The sequence below is a fragment of the Pleurodeles waltl genome, chromosome 2_1 (genome assembly GCF_031143425.1).
Source record: "Pleurodeles waltl isolate 20211129_DDA chromosome 2_1, aPleWal1.hap1.20221129, whole genome shotgun sequence".
Taxonomy (NCBI): Eukaryota; Metazoa; Chordata; class Amphibia; order Caudata; family Salamandridae; genus Pleurodeles; species Pleurodeles waltl.
In genome coordinates this window covers 564,305,329-564,331,987 of record NC_090438.1, presented here as the reverse complement: position 1 = coordinate 564,331,987, position 26,659 = coordinate 564,305,329, and the positions used below count along the sequence as shown (strand labels likewise).

Below are 26,659 nucleotides of genomic sequence, written 5' to 3'. Positions count from 1 at the left end.
TAAAGAGAAATGAGACAAAATGTTTTGAAATACTGTAATATAGAATGTGTTATGAAACATGAAGTGCTGCACTGAAGCAAAAGCAACATATTGAGAGTGTAGTTGGCAAAGCATTTGCTATGAACAGGAAACTCTTTATCGTGATATTGAACAGTATGAGGGCACTAGATAAAACAGTATTGTCTATGAAGTAATAGCCAAATAAGAAGGTTGATTAATAAAACTAATTTTTGCAAGGTTTTAAAGGTGACTGGAAGCACATGTCTAGTACAGAGCCTTTCTTTAGTGAAGAAAGCTACTTACAAAGCAACACATTAGTGCATTCAATTGATACAACTGGTGGTTGTTATGAGGTAAAAGATGGTACTGCCATTGCAAAAGAGGAGGTGGTTCCTAGGAATGTAGAGAAAGTGATAGCTGGAGAGGTACAAAGAAGACATAGACAGGCCCCTGTATACAAGTGGAACCATAGCAGTATTTGGAGTGTTGGTCAGGAATCAACTGATATATTGAGAACATTCCTAGGTGAATTTCCATGCAAATGTGTGAAACAGAAAATTGGAATTTTGAAAGTATTAGATTCATACACAGTGAGGAAGTATACTGTTTTACAAGGACTTTCACTGGCATGTCTACCCAAGAATGAGTGCATAGGCACTATTCATCACTTCAGAATGTTGGTTGTTCATCACTCTAAAATATGACATTTAGATAAGAGACTTTACTTTGTGAAAACGTCTGCCTAATGTTCAGGGCAAATTAATAGAGCTCTATTGTATGATACACTATCAGAGGTGGAAAAAGTTTGTGAAGATATTCAAATTTGTATCTTTGGTCCTGAAGAGGAGTCTAGTGAAAATCAGGAGTTTATATGCAGGTGTAAAAGAGCAGGACACAGACATTAGTATTGGTAACTTTACAGAAGAGATTACAAAGTTTAACACAGTTTCTTCAGGGGAACTAAACTCTGTTTGTATTTGTTGTCGACGCCCTTACTACAAAAGCCACACCAAAATGTTGTGTTGTTCTCAAAAACTGAACAAGAGAACAGAAATGAGTGCCATGAATTTGCTATATATTTATCTGTAGAGGAATGCTCTGATTTATCAACACAGCAATGTATATGTAAGTATTGCTAAGATAACTTAGAGGATAACAAAATGCCTACTAGAGCAATACATAACAAGTTAGAATTGGTTTCAGCTCCAGAAGAAGTTAGAGATTTAAATATTTATGAATCAATACTGATACAATCCATACACCCTTTTCAAACAATTGTTTGCATAGAACCAAATACTGGGACACTGCTACTGACAGAGCTACAGAAAGGACTTAGAGGTAGAGTTGTCTACTTACCTTTAGATTTCAAACAGAATATTGAAATTTGGTGTAGAGAGAAATATAGATAAATCACTTATCACTGTAGTAAATGGGTGTCTACTAAAAACAAAAACAATATCTGACAAAAGCTAGTGGAAGCTAATAAATTGAAAAAGCTGCATTAAACCTGTAACAAAGTAATATCTATTACAAAGATGTAGATGTTGTTATACAAGGAAATTGTATGGAGGATGAAATTTTACCATCAAGCGGACAGATTGAAAAAGTGGATAGAACTACAACAAAAGAAATATATGAGCACTCTAGTATCCAACCACTCCATTCAAAAGAAGTTATTGGCAATGCTATTGATCTCTTACAAATGAAACAAGCAAAATGAGCTTCAATAAGTGCGTGGGAGAGGGGTTTAGAGGCTCTCTGTTTTCCACACCTATTTCCAACTGGAGTGGGTTTCCGGTGTAATGACCACTCTATGCAAATGCAAGCAGCTGAGTACAGGTGAACTAGATTATATTCAGAGGACCCTAGATTTTGTCAATGTATTCCATATATATTCTACCTGCCCTGGCAGATTGCGACTGCCTGTACCTCCATGGCGATAAACCGCCAGTCCCGGCAATGTGACCGCGTCAAAATGTGGCATTTCGTACAGCCAGCCTGTTGGCGGTACGAGCGCCACTTTAACCCTGACGATCGGTGACCGCCAGGGTTGAAATGAGGCCCAAAATGTCTCTTCAAAAGAATTTATTGTCAATGTTCATGGAAAGAATGAAAAATGTAAATACAAGTTGGTAAACTTGATGGCATGCCAACGTTGAACCGAGTATTGATATTGTCATCATGGTGAACTAAAATGTATGTTACGAAATTTAGGTCACTCACACTTAGTTGTGCAGAGTCTGCGTGGGATGACTTACTTGACCTTTTGAGAGAAGCAAATTCAAATATTAAGGGCATCACTTTGAAGACACCAGGAGAACATTGCTCCATGGATCCTGTAAATCTTTGTAGGTATTGTAACCACAGATCTCAAGCCACGCTATCTTTCATCTGCAACAAAGCAAGAGGTGGTCATTATATTCACATGTTGTTATGAATAAAAGATGCACTGAAATTTGGAACAAACATTGATGACTTTGTACAGTCTTTCATAGAACAGTATGTGACATGTGGCATTCCAAAAGACAGTGATGGAGAAGGCCTAAAACAGCAAGTTCTACACTTTGAAACACATAGATATCCGAAGTATTGTTGATGAAAATACAAGGCTAAAGGGCAGTTTTACATTTCCAAGACTGAATTTCTAAAGGAAGAGTGAACAGATTTTTATCGAAAATCACCAAAAAAAACCTACAGCCTCAGAAGAACAGAGGCCTTCAAATACATTAATGACTATTATCCTATGATTCTCAAATTGTGGAATGCAAATGTGTATATTCAATTTGTGGCAGACAACTCCATAGCTGTAGCTCATTATGTAACTTCCTACTTAACACAATCAAAGGAGACGGAGATATAGGGGTTGTGGGAGGAGATTTCTGCTGAAAATTCTCTAACCCCAAAATTGTACAGCTTCAGCTTAAAGATGCTTTCACACGGAGAAATTGGTTCCTGTGAGTGCTGTGACCAACTAAGCTCAGTTAGTTTGTACTGGACGTTAAGTGGTATTGTTTGGGAATGTTTAGTTTCTACAAGCATGCAAAATAGAGTGCTGAAGTCTATTCCAGAAATTCAGTACCTCACAGAGTTTGACCCGGAAAGTACAGACATTGTGAAGACAAATATGTTGGACACTTACTATCCAAGAAGAAGTCTACATTTTGAAACGTGTCTTTATGAAATACTTCAACATTGCAGATAAACAATGTAACAGAAAATTTAGATGAAAGGATATATGCAGTAATTTGTTGCATTGGTTTCTGGTACAACGCACACAAAGGCAGTTTAACCATAGAAATCCTAGTTGCCAAACTCCTGATAAAAGAGAGTTTTTCTATTTGGAATTTATATAGCTCTTCAAGCCTTTGCGTTTTGAATCAGACTTACCTGAAGACTTTGACTGGTATGAAGATTCTTCCAACACTGCAAAATACAGCATTCAGTGCTTTCTAGCTCTTTGAAAATGTTAAATGATGAGATTTAACAGGAATAAAAATCATGCTGGTGAGATAGCTAAGGAGAGTTCACAAAGCAGCCAAAGTTCAGGACCTCTAAGGAAAGATTCTCTTAGACAACCAATTATTTAAAATAAAGCTGCCATTGCCATGAATGAGGTAGAGACTGAAAAGCAACAAGCAACATAAGAAAGTGTTGAATTGGAACAGTTAGTTGGACAACTAAATGATGAGCAAAAATAAATATATATGGAGATAAAGGAATGAGCTGAGCATGGATTCCTTCATGAGAATAAAGATTGTACATGCACATCTTTTAAGCCAATACTGTATGTCAGCTTTTTACCAGAAGTTCTCACTGCTTTCCTCCAGAAGACGACAGCGTGTAGTTTATCATGTGTAGTAACAGCGCCCACTGGATTAGGTGCACATATTACTAAAATAAATACTTTAGATTGACTTCTCATACTGCCTGTGGAACATGAAAACAAACTGGAATACCAAATAATATCAGGTGAAGCTTGTTATGAATCTTAAAAGTACTGAAGAAATGACAACTTTTAATCATTGATGAGGCTATCATGGTCTCAAAATAAATGCTTGCCTTTTTACAATTGAGAATTCAACAAATTTAAAGGACAGACTGCAGTGTGCTATTTGAAGGAAAGCATTTTATTGTGTCTACTACAACTTACACTGGTCAAAGGATAGTCCGTGTTCAAGATGCTTCTCTTTGGATGAACCTCAAAATTCTTTGCGAAGTACTGGAAATGTAAACATTTGGTTAAACCTCCAATACAAAGAACTACTTAAGGATATGTGTCAGGCATCTGACACTGAATGTGCAAATATTCTCTAAGATATTAGAATAGATGTTCTCAGAAAAGAGGGAAAACGTTGCTTAGAAAGTTGGCTTGTTAAGAAACTGTTTCCATCAAACATGACAGCAGCAGATCTAATTTTCACTTTTATTCAAGAAGGAAAAACAGATTGGAAGGTCCATTGTACTTTTTTGCTTCAAAAGACTTGCATGTTCGAAGGAAGCAGTTCCCAGTTTCTCTAAAATATGCTGTGACTATTCATAAATCTAAAGGTTTAAGTGTAGATGCAGTGTTCAATAATATTGGTAGTATTGTGTTTAAGGAAGATATGTCATATGTAGCCTTATTTCGTGTTAGAACATTGTCTGGTTTGTATCTTGTTGACTTTGATGACAGTAAAGTAAATGTTGATCCAAGTTGTATGAAAGAGTACTACTGACTAAGTAGTGTTTGTGCTCCTCATTTGGGACAGTATCTGGTTTATGAAAAATCCACCATCTGCCCAAACCTAAAACTTTCAAAGGACTGTGGTGATGTTGAGAATAAGGGAAAGAAAGACCACAACAAGGAAACTGTTAAGAAAAGAAAATGACAATGATGGAGACATTGTTGGTTACCAGTTGTCAATCCCCTCTGGTGTCAACTGTATGTCAATTGGTTCTCAACAAACTACTGTATTTACATTGACTCATATTGTTCATGCAATCAAACAGAGAAAACAGAAGACATGTTCTTCACAGTTTGCTGTGTTACAACATTTTTGCAGTGATGGAACTAAAACACATTGTGCGACACACATTCGAGACCCTGTAGATATATGCATTGAATCAGTATAGTTTACCCAAAACACTCAAGAAGATGCAGATGAATTTCTTATGGAGATATTTGGTATTTTAGAACAAGAAAAAGTATCTATTGATGACTTATTTGGAATTGGTTACTCATTGAACCATGAGTGTGAAGTCTGTTCACAGACATCAAGTACAAAAGTAGATTCAAAGCAATTAACACTATTGGATTGCAAAACTGTCAATTTTGAGAGATTGTTTAAAGAAGCTACACAAAACAATACCTGAAGAAATTGTCAATCAGATCTTATGTCAACTTTCCATGTCCAACGAAGTGTTGAGTATCTTATTCTAATGCTACTATGATGCAGAGCAGATGGGAGTAAACTGGAAACAGAAATTACAACTTTTAAAGCAGGACAAATATCTATTTCAGGAAAACATATACTACTATGGTAATTATATTTCATGAAGTAGTTACTATTACATCTGGACACTATACTGTCTATTTAAAAAATTAAAATGGATGGAGAGAATGTAACAACAGCAACCTCACATTCAAGCAAAGACTGCCTTAGGAGCTACCAGATTCTTACCTTTTGTTTCCTGAACCTAATTCTAAGGAGGATTATAACTGAAAGAGAGAAATAGTATAGTGGCACTTCGATTATGACTATTTATGATATCATACGGCCTTCAAGGGATGATGTTTCTATAAGGGTTTTGAGATGCTGATGTGCAGTTAAAGCTACTATAATGCAAAGAAGATGTCAGAAAATTGGAAACACACATTTCAAACTATTAATCAGGACAAGAAACTATTTTGTGGAGAAACAAATACTACTACGGCTATCATCTTGCATGAAGGAATTATTATAATATTTGGGTACTACTACAACTGGATGGACACAATGTAATGAGAACCATGGCACAATCAAACAAATATTTCATCATAACCTACCAAGTCCCAATGAGGGTTACAATTGGGAAATTAAATGCAAAGCTTGTTGTTAATGTATTATCAGTTTTTATGATAAGGGTGATGTGTTTATAAGGCTCTCAAAATTACAGTCTCTATATGTATTTAAATTATTTGTATTGTAGCACTGTTAATTAAAACTCAATTATTTTAGCATATGTTTCTTTAGAGTAGTAAAGTAAGTACAGTTAAAACTATTGATTAAATAATATAAGTGTGTGCAATGCATAGTGTTCCTTTTTACAGTGACATGCTGTGCAGTGCTATTTTTTCTATAGTCTATATTATTGTTTTTCCCCAGTGTTCAAAGATGATTCTTTATACAATGCATCATTTATGATGTATAGGTATAGAACCTGAGAACAGTAAAAAAGGGAAAATGAAATATTTACATTTAATGTAAGATTGCATTACAGCATAAGAAATGTGTGCTGTTTTGTTAATAACATGACCTTTTGCATTATAGAAGCTAACACTTTGTTAAGTAATTTTATAAAGCATAACATTAACTTATTTTTATCTTTTTTTCCTTTCTATACAGGTGAATGGAACTATCTACTGGAGCAATGTAGGTTAATAATTACGTCTTTCAGTGCTATTCAACAAATTCAGACAGTGATATACCAGTGACACACTCAGACACACACCGATGCAGACATTGACACACCCATACACAAGCCAGTGTAGACACTGACACACCCTACCAAACACTATTTTATCCAATAACCCAACCAGGCAAACACTGATACATTCAGTAACTCACCTAGAGATACACTGATAAAATACACTGACAAACCCAGGCACATCCCTATGCAGACACTCACACACCCAGTCAAACACTAATGCATCCAAAAACACAACCAGGTAAACACAAATACACTCACTAACAAACACAGGCACTGTGCGATGCATAGACTGAGAGACCCAGTCACACACTTATGCACGCACTAACACACAGACTGATACATATACTGAAACACCCAAGCACACACTGATGCACACACTAGCATACCCAGGCACACACTGATGCATACACTAACATACCCAGACACACACATAAGTATACACTGAAACAACCAGGCACACACAGATGTATACACTAACAATCCCAGACACACACTTCTGAATATACTGACCCACCCAGGCACACACTGATCCATACACTAAGACATCCAGGCACGCACTGTTGCATACACTGACACAGCCAGGTACACATCAGTGTAGACACTGACACACCCAGCCCAACACTACTGCATCTAATAACACACCTAGTCACACACTGATGCAGACACTGACAAATCCAAGCACACAACCCTGCACCCACTGACACATCCGAGCAGACACCGATGGAGACAGTAACCCATCCAGCCGGACACTGATGCAGACACTGACACACCCAGTCAAACCCTAAATATCCAATAACATACCCCGACAAACACTCATAGACCCAGTAGCATACCCAGACACTCACACATACAGCCACTCACACAGACACTCACTCACCCATACAGCTATTCACACACCCATTCACTGACTCATATAGCCACTGACAAACCCAGTCCCTCACTCATACAGACACTCACACATACACTCACTCACCCATACAGTCACATACACTCACACACTCATGCAACTACTCACAAATCCACTCATACAGCCACTCAGACAGCCACTCAATCACCGATATATACACTCAAACGCCCAGTCACCCCCTCATACAGACACTCACACATCCATTCACTCTCCAATACAGTCACTCACAAACCCAGTGTTTTACTCATACAGCCTCTCACACACCCTCTCACTCACTTGTACAGCCACTCATGGAGCCACTCACTCAAACATCCAGCCATTCACACAGCCACTAATTCACTCATAAAGCCATTTGCCCAGCCACTCATTCACTCATACAGCCACTCACACACCTATACACCACTCACATACCCAGTCACTCACTCATACAGCCACTCACACAGTTCCTCACTCACTCTTACAGCCACTCACACAGCCACTTGCTCACCCACAGAGCCACTCACACACTAACCTACTCATTCATGCAGCCACGCACAGGAACTCAAACACTCATACAGCACTCACACAGTTACTCACTCACTCTTACAGCCACTCACACAGTCACTGACACATACAGCCACTCACACACCCATTCTATTACTCATGTAGCCACTCACACACCCAGAAAGACACTCATACAGCCACTTACTCATATAGCCAATCACACACCGAGTCACTCACTCACAAATCCACTCACTTACCCATACAGCCACTTACACACCCAATTACTCATTTATATACCACTCACACACCCACTTACTCTCTCATACAGCCACTTCAACACCCAGTCAATGATACAAACACTCAGTCAGTCACCCATCGAGCCACTCACACATTACGTAAACAATCATATAACCTCTAAAACCCCCATTCAAACTATTCTTTCTTAAACTAGAATAGATGGGTGTAACATATATTTTTTTTCTTTTTTTATGTTTTAAAAGAATTTGGGGGGTTTCGTGTTTTTTTTTAAAAACAACTGTAAATAAATAAGTTTCACAACAAAGTGCACATAAGTTGCACAACACGTGTTTTAACCCACAAAAAATCACATGTGGGTGTTGCAAATTTGAACTAGAGCAGGGGTGGAATGTTCACAAATACTGAGCACTTTTTTGTATTTGAGAAAAAATTGTCCCTACCTCGTAAATTCTGTGATGCGCCTGCAGGAAGTGTCAGAATCCCTGGAAGTATGTTGCCCTCATAAGATGTAAAGAGATCGTTTCCGTCACGCTCTCTCTCAGCATGAGCAAAGTGCCTTGGATGAATGGTTTTCAAGTGCTACAGTATACTTGATGTTCCACAAGAGTACTTCTTGGAAGTTCCTCTTGACAGCAGTTTTTGACACAGGGCACACTTTACTTTCTGTGCTACAAACTTTTTCTCCCTCCAATTGTATTGTAATGAATTTCAAGACAATGCTTTCTTTTTTTGAAGCAGGTTCTTCATCAGAGGGAGAGCTTCCCTTCTGGTGCTGAGAATCATCACTAGCATATGACATATTAAAAAAAAAAAAACAGTAAGAAACACCAACTAAAAAAAAAAGCTGTTGCTGAAGATGTGTAAGTGCGAATTTTCACAGCCACACCCAATGCGTGCAAAACTTGGGAGAGGACTTCATGTATAAATGATTGATAGGTGTTTCAACCAGTAAAATCCATTTGTTCCTGTGTCACATTGGATTCGCAATGATGTGGCGATGATGTCCTGATGTGATCTCAAATCCGGAAAATATATTTAAACAAGGTTTACAACTTTTTTCCTTATTATACGTGTCTTCATTTCAGTAAATCATGTACCTCAAACAATTATGTTAAAGTGTCTATATATGTTTTTAAGTACTGCTAAAATACACACCAGATTCACGGATCTCCTGTGGCTCTGTTAAAACTTAACAGGACAATTCATGACAGATCAATGAATTCTGAAAAAACTTTTTTTTAAAGTTCATAATGAAACCCACCTCCTTCTAAATGAACTTTCAAATATACATACCAGTTGCTTTTCTATTAGTAGGACAGTTAATTCTATTGTGATCAGAGTATATTCATAGCTGCCAACTTTTCAAATGGGTCGTGTGTGAAATTTTACATGTCTGCGAAATGCTACGTACATAGGATGACACTAACAAAAAGTTTCATTTTTAGTGCTTACAAGTGACATATTTTGTTTATTGTTAATATTGCTAGCAACACAAATGAAAGAGAGAAGTCTTATTTTTTCGAGGTGGGCATTTACATAAAGTGTAATAATAGTTACACTATAAGCTTCTGCTGAGAGTTTTAAACCACTTTATGACTGAGATTGACCAGTCAGTGACCCGGGTATTGAAGAGATATGTTTGCACCTCCACCATCATCCAAGCCCTACTTTACTACAACATACTGTTTTCTTAAAGCTGTACATATACAGTGTTTGCTAACTGAGGTTGTAATGGTCAGGATCAGTGCATTGCAGTGGCATAAGTTATAGTTAGGTAAGGTAACTATAACTGCTACATTTCTATGATTTTATATGTTTAACATGTGAGACAAATGATAACATCCCTGTAACCTGTTACCTTTTCTTTTTTCAGTATAAGATATATATATATATACTCACTGAAAAAAACAAAGGTTACAGGGACGTTATATTTAGAATCACATTTCACATGTACAAAACCAGTGAAATTCAGCAGTTATAGTTACCTCAGCTAACTATAACTTGTACCTCCATAATGCACTGCTTATGACCTCATATATGACATCACTCATGACTTGGTCAGTGACATCATTCATGACATCACTCATGACATCTCAAATGACATCACTGATGACATCATCCTGTGAGTGTAAAGGGTTGTATAGATGTGTAAGTAGGAGTGGCTGCACAGGTGACTGGGTACTTATTTGCTTGTATGGGGGGGTGACGGAGTCTGTCTCTGATTGTATCGAGAGTGAGTGGGTGAGTCAGTGCCTGTATGGGTGAGTGAGTCGAAGTATCACTAGGTTTTTGCATTTGTGTGGATGTGTCAGTGACTTTATGGGAGAGTGAATTCATGTGCGAGTAGCTATATTGGTTACTCACTGTGTATGCATTGGTGAATGAGTGGGTGTATGAGCTGCTGCATGGGTGAGTGAGTGGGTGTGTGAGTGGTTGCATGCATGAGGTAGTGGATGTGTTAGTGACTGTATTAGTGAGTGAGTGGGTAGGTCAGTGACTGTATGGGTGACTAAGTGGATGTATGAGTAAGTGTATACATATGTCACAGTATGTATCAATGACTGTATGAAAGAGTAAGTGGATATATGAGTTGTTCTCAGTAAGTAAGCTGGTGTGTTGGTGTCTGCATGGGTGAATACCTGGGTGTGTCAGTGTTTGTACAGGTGAGTGACTGGGTGTGGGAGTTGTTGTACAGGTGAGCTACTTTGTGCGTAAGTGTCTATCGGAGAGTGAGTGGCTGTGTCTGTGACTAGATAGCTGAGTGTGTGGGTGTGTGACTGCTTGCATGGGTGAGTGAGTGAGTATATTAGTGGCCCTGTAACCTTTGTTTTTTTCAGTGAACGTAAAATAATTTTCATTGCTATACATTAATTCAAACACCACTGTGCATGGTCTGCGGCCAAGCCCTGAGGCCAACCGCTATAACCATGCAACTCTGTATTGTGAATGGCTTTCAGCTGTGTGCAGAGGGGGTTGGCTGCAGAGCTTGGCCTGCACCCAAACCCTGTAATCACCCAACCCCATGTTGTGCGCAACCTCTGCCTGTTTGCAGAGGGGGTTGCTCACAGACCCAGCAGCCAACCCTATAACCAGCCAACCCCATGCTGTACACAACCTTCAGCTGCATGCAGTGGGGATTGCCGGTGATGCCTAGCCTGTGGCTAGGCCTTCGGTCAAGCCCTATAATCCCCCCACCTGCACTGCACATGCCTATGGCCATGCACAGCAAGGGTTGGCTGCCACACCTGGCTCGTGTCCCCCTCTCCAGGCCAATCTTGGGCTCGAGGACGCCATCCCCGGGGCCCAGTGTAAATAGTAAAAAACTTTTTAGGGAGGAAGGCCACATGGCCCCCCTCCTCAGGCCAATATCGCCCCCGGGCACCCCATCCTCAGGAGCCCAGCCTATATAATTTTAATTTCTTTGCTGAGGGGGAAACATGTGGGCCCCCTCACCAGGGCGGATATCAGCCCCGGGAACTCCATATCCCAGCACCCAGCCTAATTATTATTTTTTTGGGGGAAAGGGAACTGCGTGGCCCCCCTTCGAGCCCAATCACAGCCACTGGGATCCCATCCCCTGGGGTCTGGCATAATTATTACTTTTTTTAGAAAGGGGGTCACGTGACCCCCCTCCTCAGGGCCAATCTCAGCCCTGGGGACTCCCTCCCCTGGGGCTCCACCTAACTATTACTATTTTTCAGGAGAGGGGGCTGCGTGGCCCCCCTCCACAGGGCTGATCTTGGCCCAAAGGACCCCATCACCTGGGGACCAGCCATGTGACCTCGGTGGCCAGCAGGGCACCCAGTCACAATGGTGGGGACCACGGGGAGCCTGAAGGCCTCTTCAGTCCCAGCTAGCTCATCACCTCCTGTGGGATCTGACATTGCTGTCACAGAGAGGGAGGTGCTAAAGCAGCTCACTCACTGTGAGAGCAGTTTTCTTTTTCCCTACCTGCATCTCCGTGGGCAGGAAAACAGAGTAAACCTACACTCCCAGTGAAGGAGAGCGGTTTGACAGCTCTCACTCACTGCAAGTGGAGCGTTTGCTTTGATTTGGTGGGAGCTGTCAAAGCTCCCCCCAAGATAGAGCAAACAGCTGTGTCCCAGGGGTGGGCACCCCGGGACATAGCAGGAGCCAGCCCTGGGAGATGGGGTGGTGGTCCTCAGGGCCATCAGTGACTCCACAAGGGGGGCTGTGTGGACCTCCTCCAAATAAAATAGCCCTGGGGAGGTGGTGGTCCCCAGGGCCCAGGGTTCTGAAACAGACCCACTTCATTGTTTTATTAAAGCCCCAAGGGTGGTGGAATACCCCTGGGATGCGGGGGGTTGGGAAGCCCCCCACATTAGATTTGTTAAAGCCCTGGATAGGTGGCAGTCCCTGGGGCTGTGGTGGGGCCAGGTGGCCCACTCATGGTTTGTTTCTTTTAAAGACCCAAGGAAGTGGTGGTCCCTGGGGCTGCAGGGGAGACAGGCATCCCCCCCCCACATTAAATTACTTTAAAGCCCCGGGGAGTTGGCAGGTCTCAGGGCAGCAGGAGGGGGCTGGGCTCCCCCACATTACATTTGTTAAAGCCCCAGGGAGGTGGCGGTTTCTGGGGCTTTGTGAGGGCAGGCGGCCCCCGGCATTTTATTTGTTTGAAGCCCCGGGGAGGTGGCAGTGCCTGGGGCTATAGCAAGTTCAGGAGGGAGGCCCTGTGTGGCCCCCTCCATATTTCTCACATGCCCCCAGGACTTGGCCTACCCAGAGGCTTCATGAAAAGGGTGTGAAACTGCCCATTTTTGGAGAAAAAAACTGAAAAATTAATGGGCCCAGATACACAGATTTTTCCGACATTTAAAAAAATGAATGCTTTCAAGACCTGGTGGGGTCTCCACTTTACAGCACTCCACAGTACACTATTACAGTGCATGCCACTACAGTCTACTCCACTGTATGGTATTCCACTCTATTGTATGCCACTACGATGTATGCCACTCCACTCTGTGCCACTCCAGTCTATGCTATTCCACTGTACACCATGATACCTAACCTCACTCCACTCTACACCAGTCAACTCTAGGACACTCCACTGTATGCCACTCCACTCTTTGACACACCACTGTATGCTATTCCACTGTACAACAAACTTCAATGTATGTCACTGCACTGTAAACCACTATGATGTACACCAATCCACTCAACACTATTCCACTGTACGCAACTCCACTGCATGGCACTATGTTAACAATAACTTGCGTCTTCTCCGTGCACTGCTTATACACTTTTATATTATATCAGATGTGCCATGTAAAGTAATCTTTTTTACAATAATAGTTATGACATCACAAAACAAATCTTTTGTGAGAACAGTACATTGTAGAGTGGCCAGTAATAGTAAATGTAGTATGGTTATCTAATTGAATACACTGTGTATGGAAGTGCACGACGTCTAATAATTTGAAGGTGTTGGGTAAATTATGAATTGTAATGTAAGTTTAAAAAGTTAAACCTTTGTCTACTTCAAATTTTGTTTGCAGCTACAAAATAAAATAATGTAATTTTAAAGGTAGTTTGTAAATTATGCAATTAAGGTATAACTGTAAGTGAAGGATTTCTAATGTTTGTGCATTTTATGTTTGGTTTGTATAGAAAGAAAAAATAACATTTTACTAACTGTGACAAAGATGTAAACTTCACATATATTACATAGGCAGCAATAACACCTGTGGAGTTATGTTTGGTGAAAAATCCCATTGCAATAGATTTTTTATTTTCTCAATAACTGTGAGGCTGTTCAAAGAATCTGCAAGACACTTTCCAAAACTAGTCCATCCACCTTGTGTTTTGTGCAGATGCATAAAGTAAGGCTTACAAAAATGGGGATTAAAAAGTGCCTTTTCCCATTTTAATTCCCACAGGAATTGTTTCTCCCTGATACAGAAAAAATGGCTCCACAGCAAATAGATCAAACTTGGTATGAAAGTTGAACGTTATTAAAGGAAATATCAGTACTTGGTTTGGTGTAAAACCATTCAGTAATTTTTGAGAAAATAATGGTTTAAAAAGTAGACTTCAAAGGGAATTTATAGAGGTATGTGGAAATTAATTTGTGGATTTCTGAGAAATCAGTGCTGTGTACCTACATGGACCAAAAATAAAAAATACTTGAATCTGATTGGGCAAAGAAGCTTTCTCCACTATTGTCCCTTTCAGTTTCACAGTTTCACAAACCTAAATTTGGGACCAGGGAACCAAAATCCTGGGTGTGTATATATATCTATATATATCTATGACTACCAACATTTTGTGAAGGTAGGCTGATATAGGTAAGATGAATTTACTATGCTTGACCACACACACACTCACATGCACACATGCACACACACACACACACACACACACACACATATATATATACGCACACATGCACACACACACACACACACACACATATATATATACGCGTGTATATATATATATGTGTGTGTGTGTGTGTCTATGGTCAAGCATAGTAAATTTATCTTACCTATATCAACCTATATCAACCTACCTTCACAAAATGTTGGTAGTCAACATTCTGGCTGTGATAATGTGTTTGTACAATGTATAAAAATCAGTATTCAGGTAGTATGCCACACTGTGACTGACTTTTACTAAGAGACAAAAAATTGGACTAGATATCACCCCACAGCTTATGGTCCTTACGATCGCGCAGTTGTTTGAATAGGAAATCTTTAAGAGTTGTAAGTAGAATGCATTTGACAAGTTTCCTTAGTTCCAGGGCCACATGCAAGGGCCTACAATGATGATGATGGTTTTTCAGGAATGCAACATGATGCATCAGGTAGACTTGTATCAGGTTAGGATGTTTTTAAATATTGAGTGACTCATGAATATTAAGGGTGCGAGAAATGTTTATATGCTAATACATGTACAGCATCTGCTGAGGTCACTACACTCTAGGTCCCTGGACAGTAAATTTCTAAAACAAATATTCTAGGGTGCAGATAACAGAAGTAACGCTTCCACCATTTCTAAAATGTTTTGTGATGCACTTCCAACCCCCTCTAAACTTTAGAGTGGGATAGAAACCAAAATTGCAGATTCAATAAACATAAGCATATTCTTATAAATGATCACGCTACTTTTATATGACGGCATCTAAAATAAAGAAATTGATGATCTGAAATTGTATTCCAGAGGGTCTCAAAACACAGGTTCAGATTGTAGCGCTGCTCAAGGAGCTCAGACTATATCCAAAAAAGAATGATAAAGACTTATTTCTCAATTACTGTATCTTTTGAACTTATCAGCTGAGTTTGATTGGGTGAAATATTGCAATTTATTGAGCTGATGGGAACGTTTTGGAATTTCAGGCCCAGCTTTGCTTTGGTTTCAGACTTTTCTTTCAGTCAGAGCCATCAACGTCTACCTGGACCATTTTATCAGATTAGTTGAACTGGGCGCAGGGGTTCCCCAGCGCTCTAAGCTGCACCGTCTTCAGTCTGTACATGATCCCTTGGAAAATCTTTAACCAGTCTCTTGGTTTTTCGTTGTCTTTGTATGCAGATGACACCCAGTTAAAATTGATGGTAAACCCAGGCAGGGCAGATTGCAGTTATTTTGCCTGATTGCTTCCAGAGTATGGAGTACTGGATGTCAAGGAGATATTTTTGCCCCATTTATGCCCAAGCCAGTCGGAAATCTAGGCTTCTGTTCTTCGAGTTGGGTCGTCCCAGTTTTAACAAGGATCTTGCAAAATCAACTCTGTTGTCAGTCCATGTTTTTTTGAACTACGCACTAGAAAGTTAATTTTATCTCATTCACGTTTACACAAAAAGTCCAAATGTTATATGCCTTTATTTCTACTAGACATTTGCAGTGCTATTTATCTTGATTCTCCTATTAACTTCTGAAGAAAATGCAATTGGGCTGGGCCAGTATGTGGCAACTACGCAGGTGTTGAATTTGAAAAACAAGATGCCACCTCCCTGGCTATTGCTTCCATTCGTTGGCTTTTGGTCTAACAGAGGATCTTGTTTTAAACCCTCTGTTTGGTCCAAAAAGCTTTTTATGATTCATGACAGATTTTTTGTCACAGAAATGTGCATTACATACGAAGATGGATGTAAACTGTGATCAGAGACGGCAGCTCTAGTAAAGTCACGAAGGTTTGAGCACACCAAAACTGTGTATTCTCTTTGGTGTCAGTCAAATATTGGACCTCCCTACCTTTGCTTTTCAGCTTTCAATCTTTGTTACTTAAGACCGGGAAATTACTAAAAACATGGCTTTTTCCGAAATAGGCAGTACCTGGAAATGTTGCTCTTTTACGTTTTTTGTCCATGTGGGCTTTTTTGTGGCAAGATACCTTCCGGTTAATATTAGTGCTTTACAAATATTAAAATATAATAATCGGTACTGCACATGCCAATAGATGAAAGGGGTACATTTCTGTATTTGGCCTGGACTTGTCCAGTTATTCTTCCGGCACATGTGGAGGAAAGTGTGTACTTAAATTTGTGGGTTTTGGGGCCACCAACTGAAATGTAAAAAGAAAACAGAGAGAATTATGCCATTGGTACTTGAACTTGCAAAGCACAGTATTGCACTGTTATAGATGCAAGTCTAGGTAGCGAAGACGTTTTTTATGGGAGAAATATTATATTAATATTTCTTGAAAACAAACTCTACCAGTGTGTGGGTTTGGACCGCAGGGGTAGTGACAGTGCTTGGAAAATGTACCTTAAGAAAATGACATGCATGAGATGATGCGTCATCAGACACATTACACTATATTGTATACCAATTGGTTGTAATTTTGATGACTCATCAAAAACATCACACTACATAATACAAGTGACTGGTGTTTTATTCAGAATGTATAATGCATCCATGGTGATATAATCACCTGACAAAAGCTCAATGTTTTAATAATTTCCTCCGTATTTTTATTGTGATAGTTTTCAGACTGATCTTGAGATATTTGTTTTGTATGCCTTGGTGGTTATGAGAACTGAATAAAGTGCAATTGATTGTTCTGATTATGAAGTAATCATCTTCCAGTATAGGGGTCAAGAAAAGCACATGGCTGCTTCTGCTCCAGGCGCTTACTTGAGAATGCCCCCCTGAGAGGCTCTAGCATACTCCCACCACGGATTGAAAGTGACATCCCACTAGAGGATGACACAGCTCCTGAGCCAGGCCGGCCACAAGAGAGAGGGAGACTAGGTGAGAATGCCCTAAGGCCAGAGGAAAACCTGGACCCAGCCTCAGTTTGACAGCATGGCAGGGCTGTGCCCATGATAGTGGTGTCACCTGACAGTGCTGTGGAGAGGACTGCAGAAGATAGGTAAGTCTCTGTGGGCCGGTTTACAGAGGCCCTAAAAAAAACAGCCAACAGATGACATTGAGGCACTGGCCCTTCGCCCAGTGCTTGATTGCACATCTTACCAGTCTGACACTGATTTTCAGTGACTCCTCTAGGTTGACAAAGCTCCTCACCAATTTAGCACTGCACACACCATAAAAACACAAATTGTTAGTGTTAGCAAGAAAGGGGACATTAAACAAGGCACAGAGTGCAGTAATACACACAAAAAAAAAACTATTTATTCTGTGTTCCAAAGCAAGAGGCTGCTGAGTTCTCCATTGATACGGCACTCTGTGCAAAATAAAGTGCTGTAAGACATTAACTAAAATGTTATAGATATCAAAAATGGGAGTGTACAATACGAAGAAAATTAAATATCACAGGCAATGCAACTTAAATTACTGAATTAGACATATCATCACATCTGTGGATGCAGAGGCCTCCAGAGGGCTGTTTGACATTCAGAAAAGTAAGTTAATGAATGTGCCACCATCTCTGTTCCTTAGATTCAGTGGGCAGTTTGACTCTCTGTGAGAGGGGCATGAAAGAGAGATGTTATTATTGTTTTTGGCAGTTTTATATAGCATAAACTTGGCTTAAGGGCATTAGACAGTTTCACACAATTATATTAAACAGTATCAAATTCACTTTTTTTATTATTTTTATAGGAACAGGGGGATTAAGTGATTCGCCCAGAATCACAAGATATTGAGCTGAAACCAGGACTCAAACCTGATTTCTAAATTTCAGAGTTGGTTAAGGGAACATACTCTCCCAGTTGACTGCAGTAATTGATCTCAGGCAGGCGAAGTAGAACAACAGTGACTAATTTACCCCCCTACTTCCCTGGAGGGGAGGGGGACACCAATAACCTGAGGAGCTCCCTCTTAGCCCTCACCAGCCCCTCCCAACCACCATACCTCTCCAGTTCTCCCCCTACCCTAGTCTTCTGTAAAAACAAGTGCTAATGGCTTCCCATCAGTAGTTCATTGAGGCCTCTGTGGCACCTGGAGGGAGCCAGGTGGCAGGCACACCTCATGCTGTAACAGACGGAACAGTCCATTTTCACTCTGCCTCTGACAATTAGCTGGCCTGACATGGCTTAGTATATGTAAGCAAAAGCTGCAACAACAGCCTTTCATGTTGTGGACTTGCAGTGGAGATGAGGACTACTTAGTCCACCAAACAACGTCCCACTTACTGGCCTCAACCACAGGTCCATTGACCCATGGCCAATTGTCCACCTTGCCAATCTGGACATGTCTCAGGCAACAGCAAAGGGCCAAAACACACAGCATTAAAAGCAAAACCACTGAGGAAAACCTTTGATAGAGGGAAATACCTGCACATCAATACATTAGAGTGTCAACTTATTGGCAGAAAGTTGTTAGTAGTTACTTTGTACAAAATATTCATATTCAGCCTATCCCAGAGAATATTTGTGTAAACATATTCTCTTTATATCCTATGATTATAGATATGAGTGTTATTTCTTGTGGAAGTGTGGAAATGATTTAATGTGAGTGTGGGTGAGCCAATGAGTGAGTGGGTGAGTGAATCAATCAGTCAGTCAATTGGCCAGTCAGTCAGTCAGTCAATTAGTGACTTGGCAAGTCGATAATTAACCTGCATAGCTTAGGGAACCCACAATGAAGAACGGAATAGCAAATATGAAAGAAGATAAAGTGAATTTAATGTTTACAATATCACTCCTTTACAGCAACACCTGGGACAGAATAATAAAATTAGGTTAGTCAGCCTAAGGCCCTGATTAAAATTTACTTTTAATGCTCCAGAAAACAAAAGAGATAAATTATATGTCTTCATTTTTACCATGAAAATTAAAGTGCTTTACTGCCTGTTGGAGGCGGCACATTCTGGTTGGCTAAAGCAAATCCCTAGCCAGTCTGAACCCGCCACTCCAGGCAAGGTGGGTGATTGCACTCACTGTATAACCTGTGCTCACCCTTGGGTAGCTTGGCACAGAGCAGTCAGGCTTATCACGAAGGCAATGTGTAAAGCAAAAACACAGCACTTCCCCACCACAACCATACTGAATGGCACAAATAAGACTTCACACAGGATGTATATATAAGAGGACCGCATTTAACACACACATTTTCAACACAACAGGATTATAATGTAACTCTGGACCTATACCCCAATTAGCAATAGAAGTCACAATGTCAGGCCGAACTGTATTAGACACTAGCTACTGTATGTACACATGAGGAAAACAATACATTCCCTCCCAGCACCCACATAAGGTGCCAAACATTGTTAGAACAAGCCCCACACTAGAATTCCCCACAATCAGTGTGACAAATAACTTCAGGGTACACCACGTTTCCAACGTTAGCAACAACTTGTACAATAAAGGTTTACAGCACTTTCACGTAGCACTGTGGGCAAAACTGTACTAGCAAGACATAATGCTACCTGGAAGAACCCCCTGACAGAATAAACATGATCAGCAGCACCTCTGTACTGCTTTCGCCTTTCCCTCCATTCCCTCCTACACATCCACTCTGCACTGTTGTATGGTGCCACGGGTATCAGTTGGCCCATGCACACGGTCACTCATACACACTCACTCCCGGAACCCTGAAGTGATGCCCTGATATCCAAATAGATGACACTGTGAGGGTCATTCTGACCCGCCACCGACCATGGGAGCACCGCCGACAGGCTGGCGGTGCTCCAATGAGCATTCTGACCGCGGCGGTTCAGCCGCGGTCAGAAGCGGAAAGTCAGCGGTCTCCCGCTGACTTTCCGCTGCTCATTGGAATCCTCCATGGCTGCGGAGCGCGCTCTGCAGCCATGGGGATTCTGACCCCCCCTACCGCCATCCAGTTCATGGCGGGAAAGCCGCCATGAACAGGATGGCGGTAGGGGGGGTCGCGGGGCCCCTGGGGGCCCCTGCCGTGCCCATGCCAATGGCATGGGCACGGCAGGGGCCCCTGTAAGAGGGCCCCAAAATGTATTTCACTGTCTGCCTTGCAGACAGTGAAATACGCGACGGGTGCAGTAGCACCCGTCGCACCTTCCCACTCCGCCGGCTCGATTACGAGCCGGCATCCTCGTGGGAAGGTCGTTTTCCCCTGGGCTGGCGGGCGGTTTAACTGGAACCGCCCGCCAGCCCAGGGGAAAACTCGTAATACCCGCCGCGGTCTTTTGACCGCGGCGCGGTAATTTGGAGGGCGGGATCCTGGCGGGCGGCCTCCGCCGCCCGCCAGGGTCATAATGAGGCCCTGTATCTGCAAGTCCCTGGGCTTCCCAACCACCTTCCACCCACCAACCCGTTTCAGCTATCCAAGAACCAAAGATTGCATCAACCTTTCCCTGGAAACTAGGCCACTCGTGGCTAAGTCACACTTATCAAGGTTCTGCGGTGAAGGTGGAGGAAAGGAAAGGAAACAGCTGGTAAACAATTAATGAGAAGATTTTTAGGCTCCTCACATGAGGTTCACTCAGATGTCTGTAAAACACAGGTGTGGGGTCACTGGGGCCACATTTAGACACCTTGGCACTCCGCCCAGTCAGACAGTTCAATATTACCAAATAGTTACCAATTTCAGCACCTCCAGGTTGGTGAGGAGGCTTAATGCCTTGTTACCTTGAGTCACCCTCAACACTTCCAGTTGCGTATGACATGTGACTAGGCCCACTCCTCCTGTACCAGGAGATGCCGCGTCTAGGGCACGAAGACTGAAGTGACACGATAAGGTTGTGTTTCCATCTCTAAAGTGCTCAGTACCGTACCTCCACAAAAAGAAGCCACAACGTCAGGGATCCAATGATCTGAGCCTCCCTGACCATATGTTCATGCACAAGCCATCTCCCAAGGTGGTACCTCCTCAGACTAAGGCAACAGTCTGGTGTGTGATGACTTGAACCACACCAGACAATCCTGGACTCTCCCATGAGGGATGTAAATCGTGGACCCCTCTGGAAGGCACGATGTCTAGCACGCAATGACTTGATTTGCACTAGATCATCCGACCACACTCAAAACTTGGTTTCCATACCTCTCTGGAATGAGGCACACTGTCTAGTACCTGATGACTTTAGTTGTACCAGACTGCCCGGTCAAATACTTCGATGCAAATTCAGCCTTGCCATACGAGGCCAAGTACAGCACAACTCAGGTTACACCTCCACCTCTGAAGATCTTAACCAATATACAGGGTTCCCGCACCCAATGAGCATGCAGCCAAGGCTCACGAGAAAAATGCAACATAATCGACAATAGCAGGTATGAGGGGTTATACACTGGGTGATCCTGTTCACACCAATAAGATGTTTGAGTGTGCAGTGGTCCCCACAATACTTAGGTCCCGCTAACGCCGCTGCTGCCAGGTGAAGACCAGCATACAATGTAGGTGCAGCAGAGGGCGTCACTCTCCAGATATTATTGGTTGTCAATGTAGATCCCTCTCAGGAGGTCTTTGATGTCCCTGAGACCATAACAAAACCACCTTCGCATCAGATGGGGAATGTCATCCTGAATCCAATGATACTAAACATCATGAGGCTGCCCCCCTGCGATCTAGTATTGCAGCCAGCCTAAATAAGACTCATTCTTCTATGTTACGTTATGGGCAGAGCAGCTCTCATAAAAAGTGCAAACAGGCATAGGTATTCGGCACTCTTTGGGGCACACATGCCCTGGTGCACACCTATGTCAGCTGGGGCTTGTGAGACACTTTAGTTAAAGCCACCACAAAGATGCAAGTGCGCCACAAATGGCCTCCTCTATCAGGCTCAGTTCCTATATTACAATACCCATGCGCAACTGTGCACATCCTGGCAAGTGATGCCAGCTCCAGTACCTACACAGGAAAACCACCCAGATGCATGTATGCACACATGGGTGATGGTTACCAGTCTCCACTTACACATGACAACACCCATGTGCAAATATTCACACACTGACAAGTTGTGCCAGTCTCATTTAAGCATATGATGCCCTGTTGCAATTAGGCACATAGAGACCAGCTACCCCAAGCTCCCCATACTGTATATGTGAATTCCCACATGCACATGGGCATAGAGAGGCCCCCCCGGGCCTGGCTCACTACCTTATCAAGTCCTCAAGGGTGCACCAACTGGCAAGCTGCACCAGGGGCAACATACATGAAATCCCCTATTGTGTAAGTTTGCACCCACTGGCCCTGTATATCAGGCTCTGTACCTCTGAAGGCCCCATGGCCTCTGTGCACATCCTGGGTCCTGCCGTGGCGGGACTCACACACATTGGTCAGCACCATGTCCCCTCCATGAGTTCCACCCTGCCCATAAAGAGGGACAGTGCCAATCGCCCACAGTCCCTAGTAGAGATCAGGCCTACCCTTATGGAAGTGGCTGACCGCCCCTTTAGGTTGGGGACACCCACATGGAGGTGCTTCCCTGTTCAGAAAATGTACACTTTTGTATACCCACCCTGACCTCCGACTACCACTAGCCCTGCCGTTGGGGCCCTCCAGGGATGGTGTAAGGCAGGTCAGGGTTGACACCCACAGAGGGACTGCCACCCTGAGTGCAGGTGAACTGACACCCCTGCAGGCCAAATCCATAGGCCTAGGACAGGTTTAGCAGGGTCCTCTAGTGGGTGGCACACCCAGTGCATGTCCCTCTAGCAACCATGAACATACCCGCCCTGGGTATGTGGTGTACCTCTTTCAAAGGACCTTCCTGGGTACAGAACCTCAACGATGTCCCTACCTGCCCCTTCCCATCATAGGTAGAACATGCATGCCCACTTTTCCACTGTCTGACAGTGCCCAGAGTCCTAAGGTCATGCACAGAGAGTCAGGAAAGACTGGGAGAAAAGAGCAAAATATTTTAGGAAAATTCCTTCAGCAGAGATATGCCCAATACTGCCATTCTGAAATCTAGTTGTAGAGCAACGGGAAATGAGGCACGCTCACACGAAAGCTCTCAGAATGGGGTAGTAACTTGTATAACAAACTCACACAATAGCAATATTTTCCTGACAATTCTCTGAGTTTGTATTCTACACGTTCATCTCGTTTGCAAAATAAATGCCACTCTACATCACATTACCGGGACTGGACATTAAAATATGCCACACCTTGTGCAGGGTGCAGGCCACAGGTTTAATTCTTTCCATCTTCTATGGTCATTAATGAGAGTAGTTGAACTGAATGGTATAAAGCTGCAAACATAATTTTGAAACCCTCTGGTTCAGATAATACACAGAATAAAACATTAAAAGAAATTATGATTGTATGTACTAGATGTGTAAACAATACTTTCCTTGCAAGTTCTGTCATTATTTTTTAAATCCGCAAATTACTTTATGTTTTAAAAATATTACATAAATGGTTTTAAAGTACACATCTATGTTGCTGCATTATGTGTACAGCAACATTCGTCAATTAAACAATGAACAGAAGTTTAAACAATATGGGCTGGTATATGAGAAAATTATCATAACAATTATATTTGGGCATGGCCCACAAAATAAAATAGAAGCTATAAAAGCAACAACTGTTTAATATTTTATTTGAGCATCAAACATAATGATGCTTGTATTCCTCCATTTAAAGAACGGGGGTTTTCATGCATTTCATAGGATGTGGTTTAATGTGATTTCTAACAACCCTCGAAGAACCTATTGTTAGGCAAACGCAACAGGAAGATGACAGATGAGCAGAGAAGTATGGACTTTCGCCACCCATTCACCAGTTAAGAGTGTAATCAAGTGCTAGCAGCCCTTTCATAAGTAACACCGATAATGGCTAGCAAACTTTCAACCTATGTAGAAGCGGGATGATTTGGAGCACAAGCATTGTGAGCACTGTATTGTTAAAGCCAGACTTCCTCATGCAGCTTTGTGGTTGAGAGACTGTGCCTTGTGCAGTGTTTATAGGCTAGCTTTGACTTACCCTCGTGCAAGTTCCACATGACCAATTCAAAATGTTTTGAGGGTGGGAGCTGTTGCAGAATAATAATATTTTCGACATCTGTTGGATGAAGTGGTGAAAATTCCACTTAGGTCGTGATTGGTGTCTGATGGTATCCATTGGTTTCAGGAGATATTTTGTTATTATTTAACCAATAGGATGTTCCCTGTTTTTCCTCTTGATACATTGTAGTCCATTTCCATAAACCTAGGCGCCAAAACTGAATCCTGAAAAAAACATGTGTATAGGCAACTAGACTGTCTCGGCGGGCGAGCTTGACCGCCTCGTGTGCACAGTATATTACAACTCATAAAATACCACGCCAATCCCCTTGTGCTCTCAGCAGCTATTGCAGATACACACACAAGCTCAGTTCTTCCCGATTATTGCGCGACAGCTGAAAATGAGTTATTTTGCTGGGATGCTGTCAACATGCTTTCATATGCCTCCTTTGTACGTCAGTGATGTGTGCTTTGTTGAGGGATGGAGTCCAGTCCATTTTGACCTATCGCCCAAGGCTACTATCAGACGACTGCACTAACAATGAACAACCCACTTCAAAAGCCTGGCATTCTCCCCCTATGTATAGTAGTGCGCAACAACACAACTCAAACATTTGTCAGGCGCTGAAACTATTTTCCAGGCGCATGTCACATTCCTGCTTCTGATACAGGTTGCTTCGATGTTACGCACACACCATCGATTTCAAAACGCCCGCACAGCACATAAATAAGCGCTCTTGACTAAGTGCCCTACCTTTGACTCCTGGCTCATGCTGGAAGCTGGGGAGGACGGCTGGTCGGCGCATCCCATCTCGCTTTCCGGCTCCACGCTGTCTTCCATCACGCAGCTAGGAGGAATCATTTTCACCCCGTTAGATACTATTCGTGCAAACACTCAAAAAGGACAAAACATGACCCCCTTGGGTTCGAGCGCGTCGCTGTAGCCTGTGTTTATAAGGCAAGCATTCACTTTGCATTCTCTGCCTGGCTATGTTGAGGGGAGGCTTAAACCCCCTGCTCTTCTGCTCCCTCCCCCACTTTGCCTTAGTCACGTCTCTCTCTGAAGGTAAGGGGCTGAATAATCCCAGTGTAGGTCAACGCTCTGCTTGCCGCTCTTGTGCCTGACTGGAGCGCCCGGAGCCGCACCGCGCTCTGGCTGTCATCCACCGTGATGGAAAGAAGAGGGGGCAGAGCGCTCGAGACGCTCAAACACGAGGAGGCAGAGAGGAGGAGTTGTGCTGCGAATGCCTGGGATGGCTCGCGTGAGCGTGCGGTGCTGTCATCAGCTTGTAGTGAGAAGTGCGCCCGGGCAATGGATAGTCTGGCAGCGAGCTTTACCCTATGGAAGGTTTGTGTCTCACAAAGCAGTAGGGCATTCAGGGGCACGTGCCTTGTGAGCACTGTCTCGTCTGCGCTTTGAAACGACTGTACCGGTTTCGAAGTGGCTAGAACTAGGCCTGCCGGGGGCTGTTGCATCCGTACGGTGCTTAAGGACTGGGATTGCTCTTTTTACCTATTCTTTAACGTTGTGATTTCAGCACCGCCACTCTGAAACAGTTCCAGCGCCACTGCCTGTTTGGGAAAAATACCCGAAACCTGCGTCAGTCAGTTCATATTCCAGTAGGTTGCTGTGGAAAGATCAGACTAGGTCGACAGCGACGTTTAAACACGTTGCTGTTTGGAACTTCATAAACTAAAGGCCTACATGACACTGGAATAGAATGGAAGTCAGTGCTTCAGTGTGAACAATAATATGCAGTGTGAACAATAATGTGCAATTTGTGGCATACGTTTTTTAGTCTAATCAAGGTATACTGTGGAGCTGTAGAAGGTGGCGGCTGTTTGACCGGCTTGTTGCTGTGTCTGTGAGGCATATTTTTAGAAATAACTACAACGTTCAACATATCAATAGCAGGTAGCAGGTAAAATTCATTTAATTTCTCTATCAGACATGCATAAAGTAGGCAGCCTACGTGCTTCAACAGGTACCAACAGAAAGCATTTACAGCATGTCAGATGGGATTTGCTTCTCCCTCTGTACTTTGATGACTTACCCAAC

The 26,659-nt window shown here is 42.4% G+C and overlaps 1 protein-coding gene across 1 annotated transcript in view; it reads right to left on the bottom strand.

Annotated features, from left to right (window-relative positions):
• Nucleotides 1-25,813, bottom strand: part of STAC (SH3 and cysteine rich domain) — a 1,272,108-nt gene extending 1,246,295 nt beyond the window's left edge. Inside the window, exon 1 of the mRNA XM_069214962.1 lies at nucleotides 25,355-25,813. Within this exon, the coding sequence (XP_069071063.1) occupies nucleotides 25,355-25,462 (108 nt within the window). The 5' untranslated portion in view covers nucleotides 25,463-25,813. The remainder of the gene's footprint in view (nucleotides 1-25,354) is intronic.
• Between the last annotated feature and the right edge of the window lie 846 nt (nucleotides 25,814-26,659).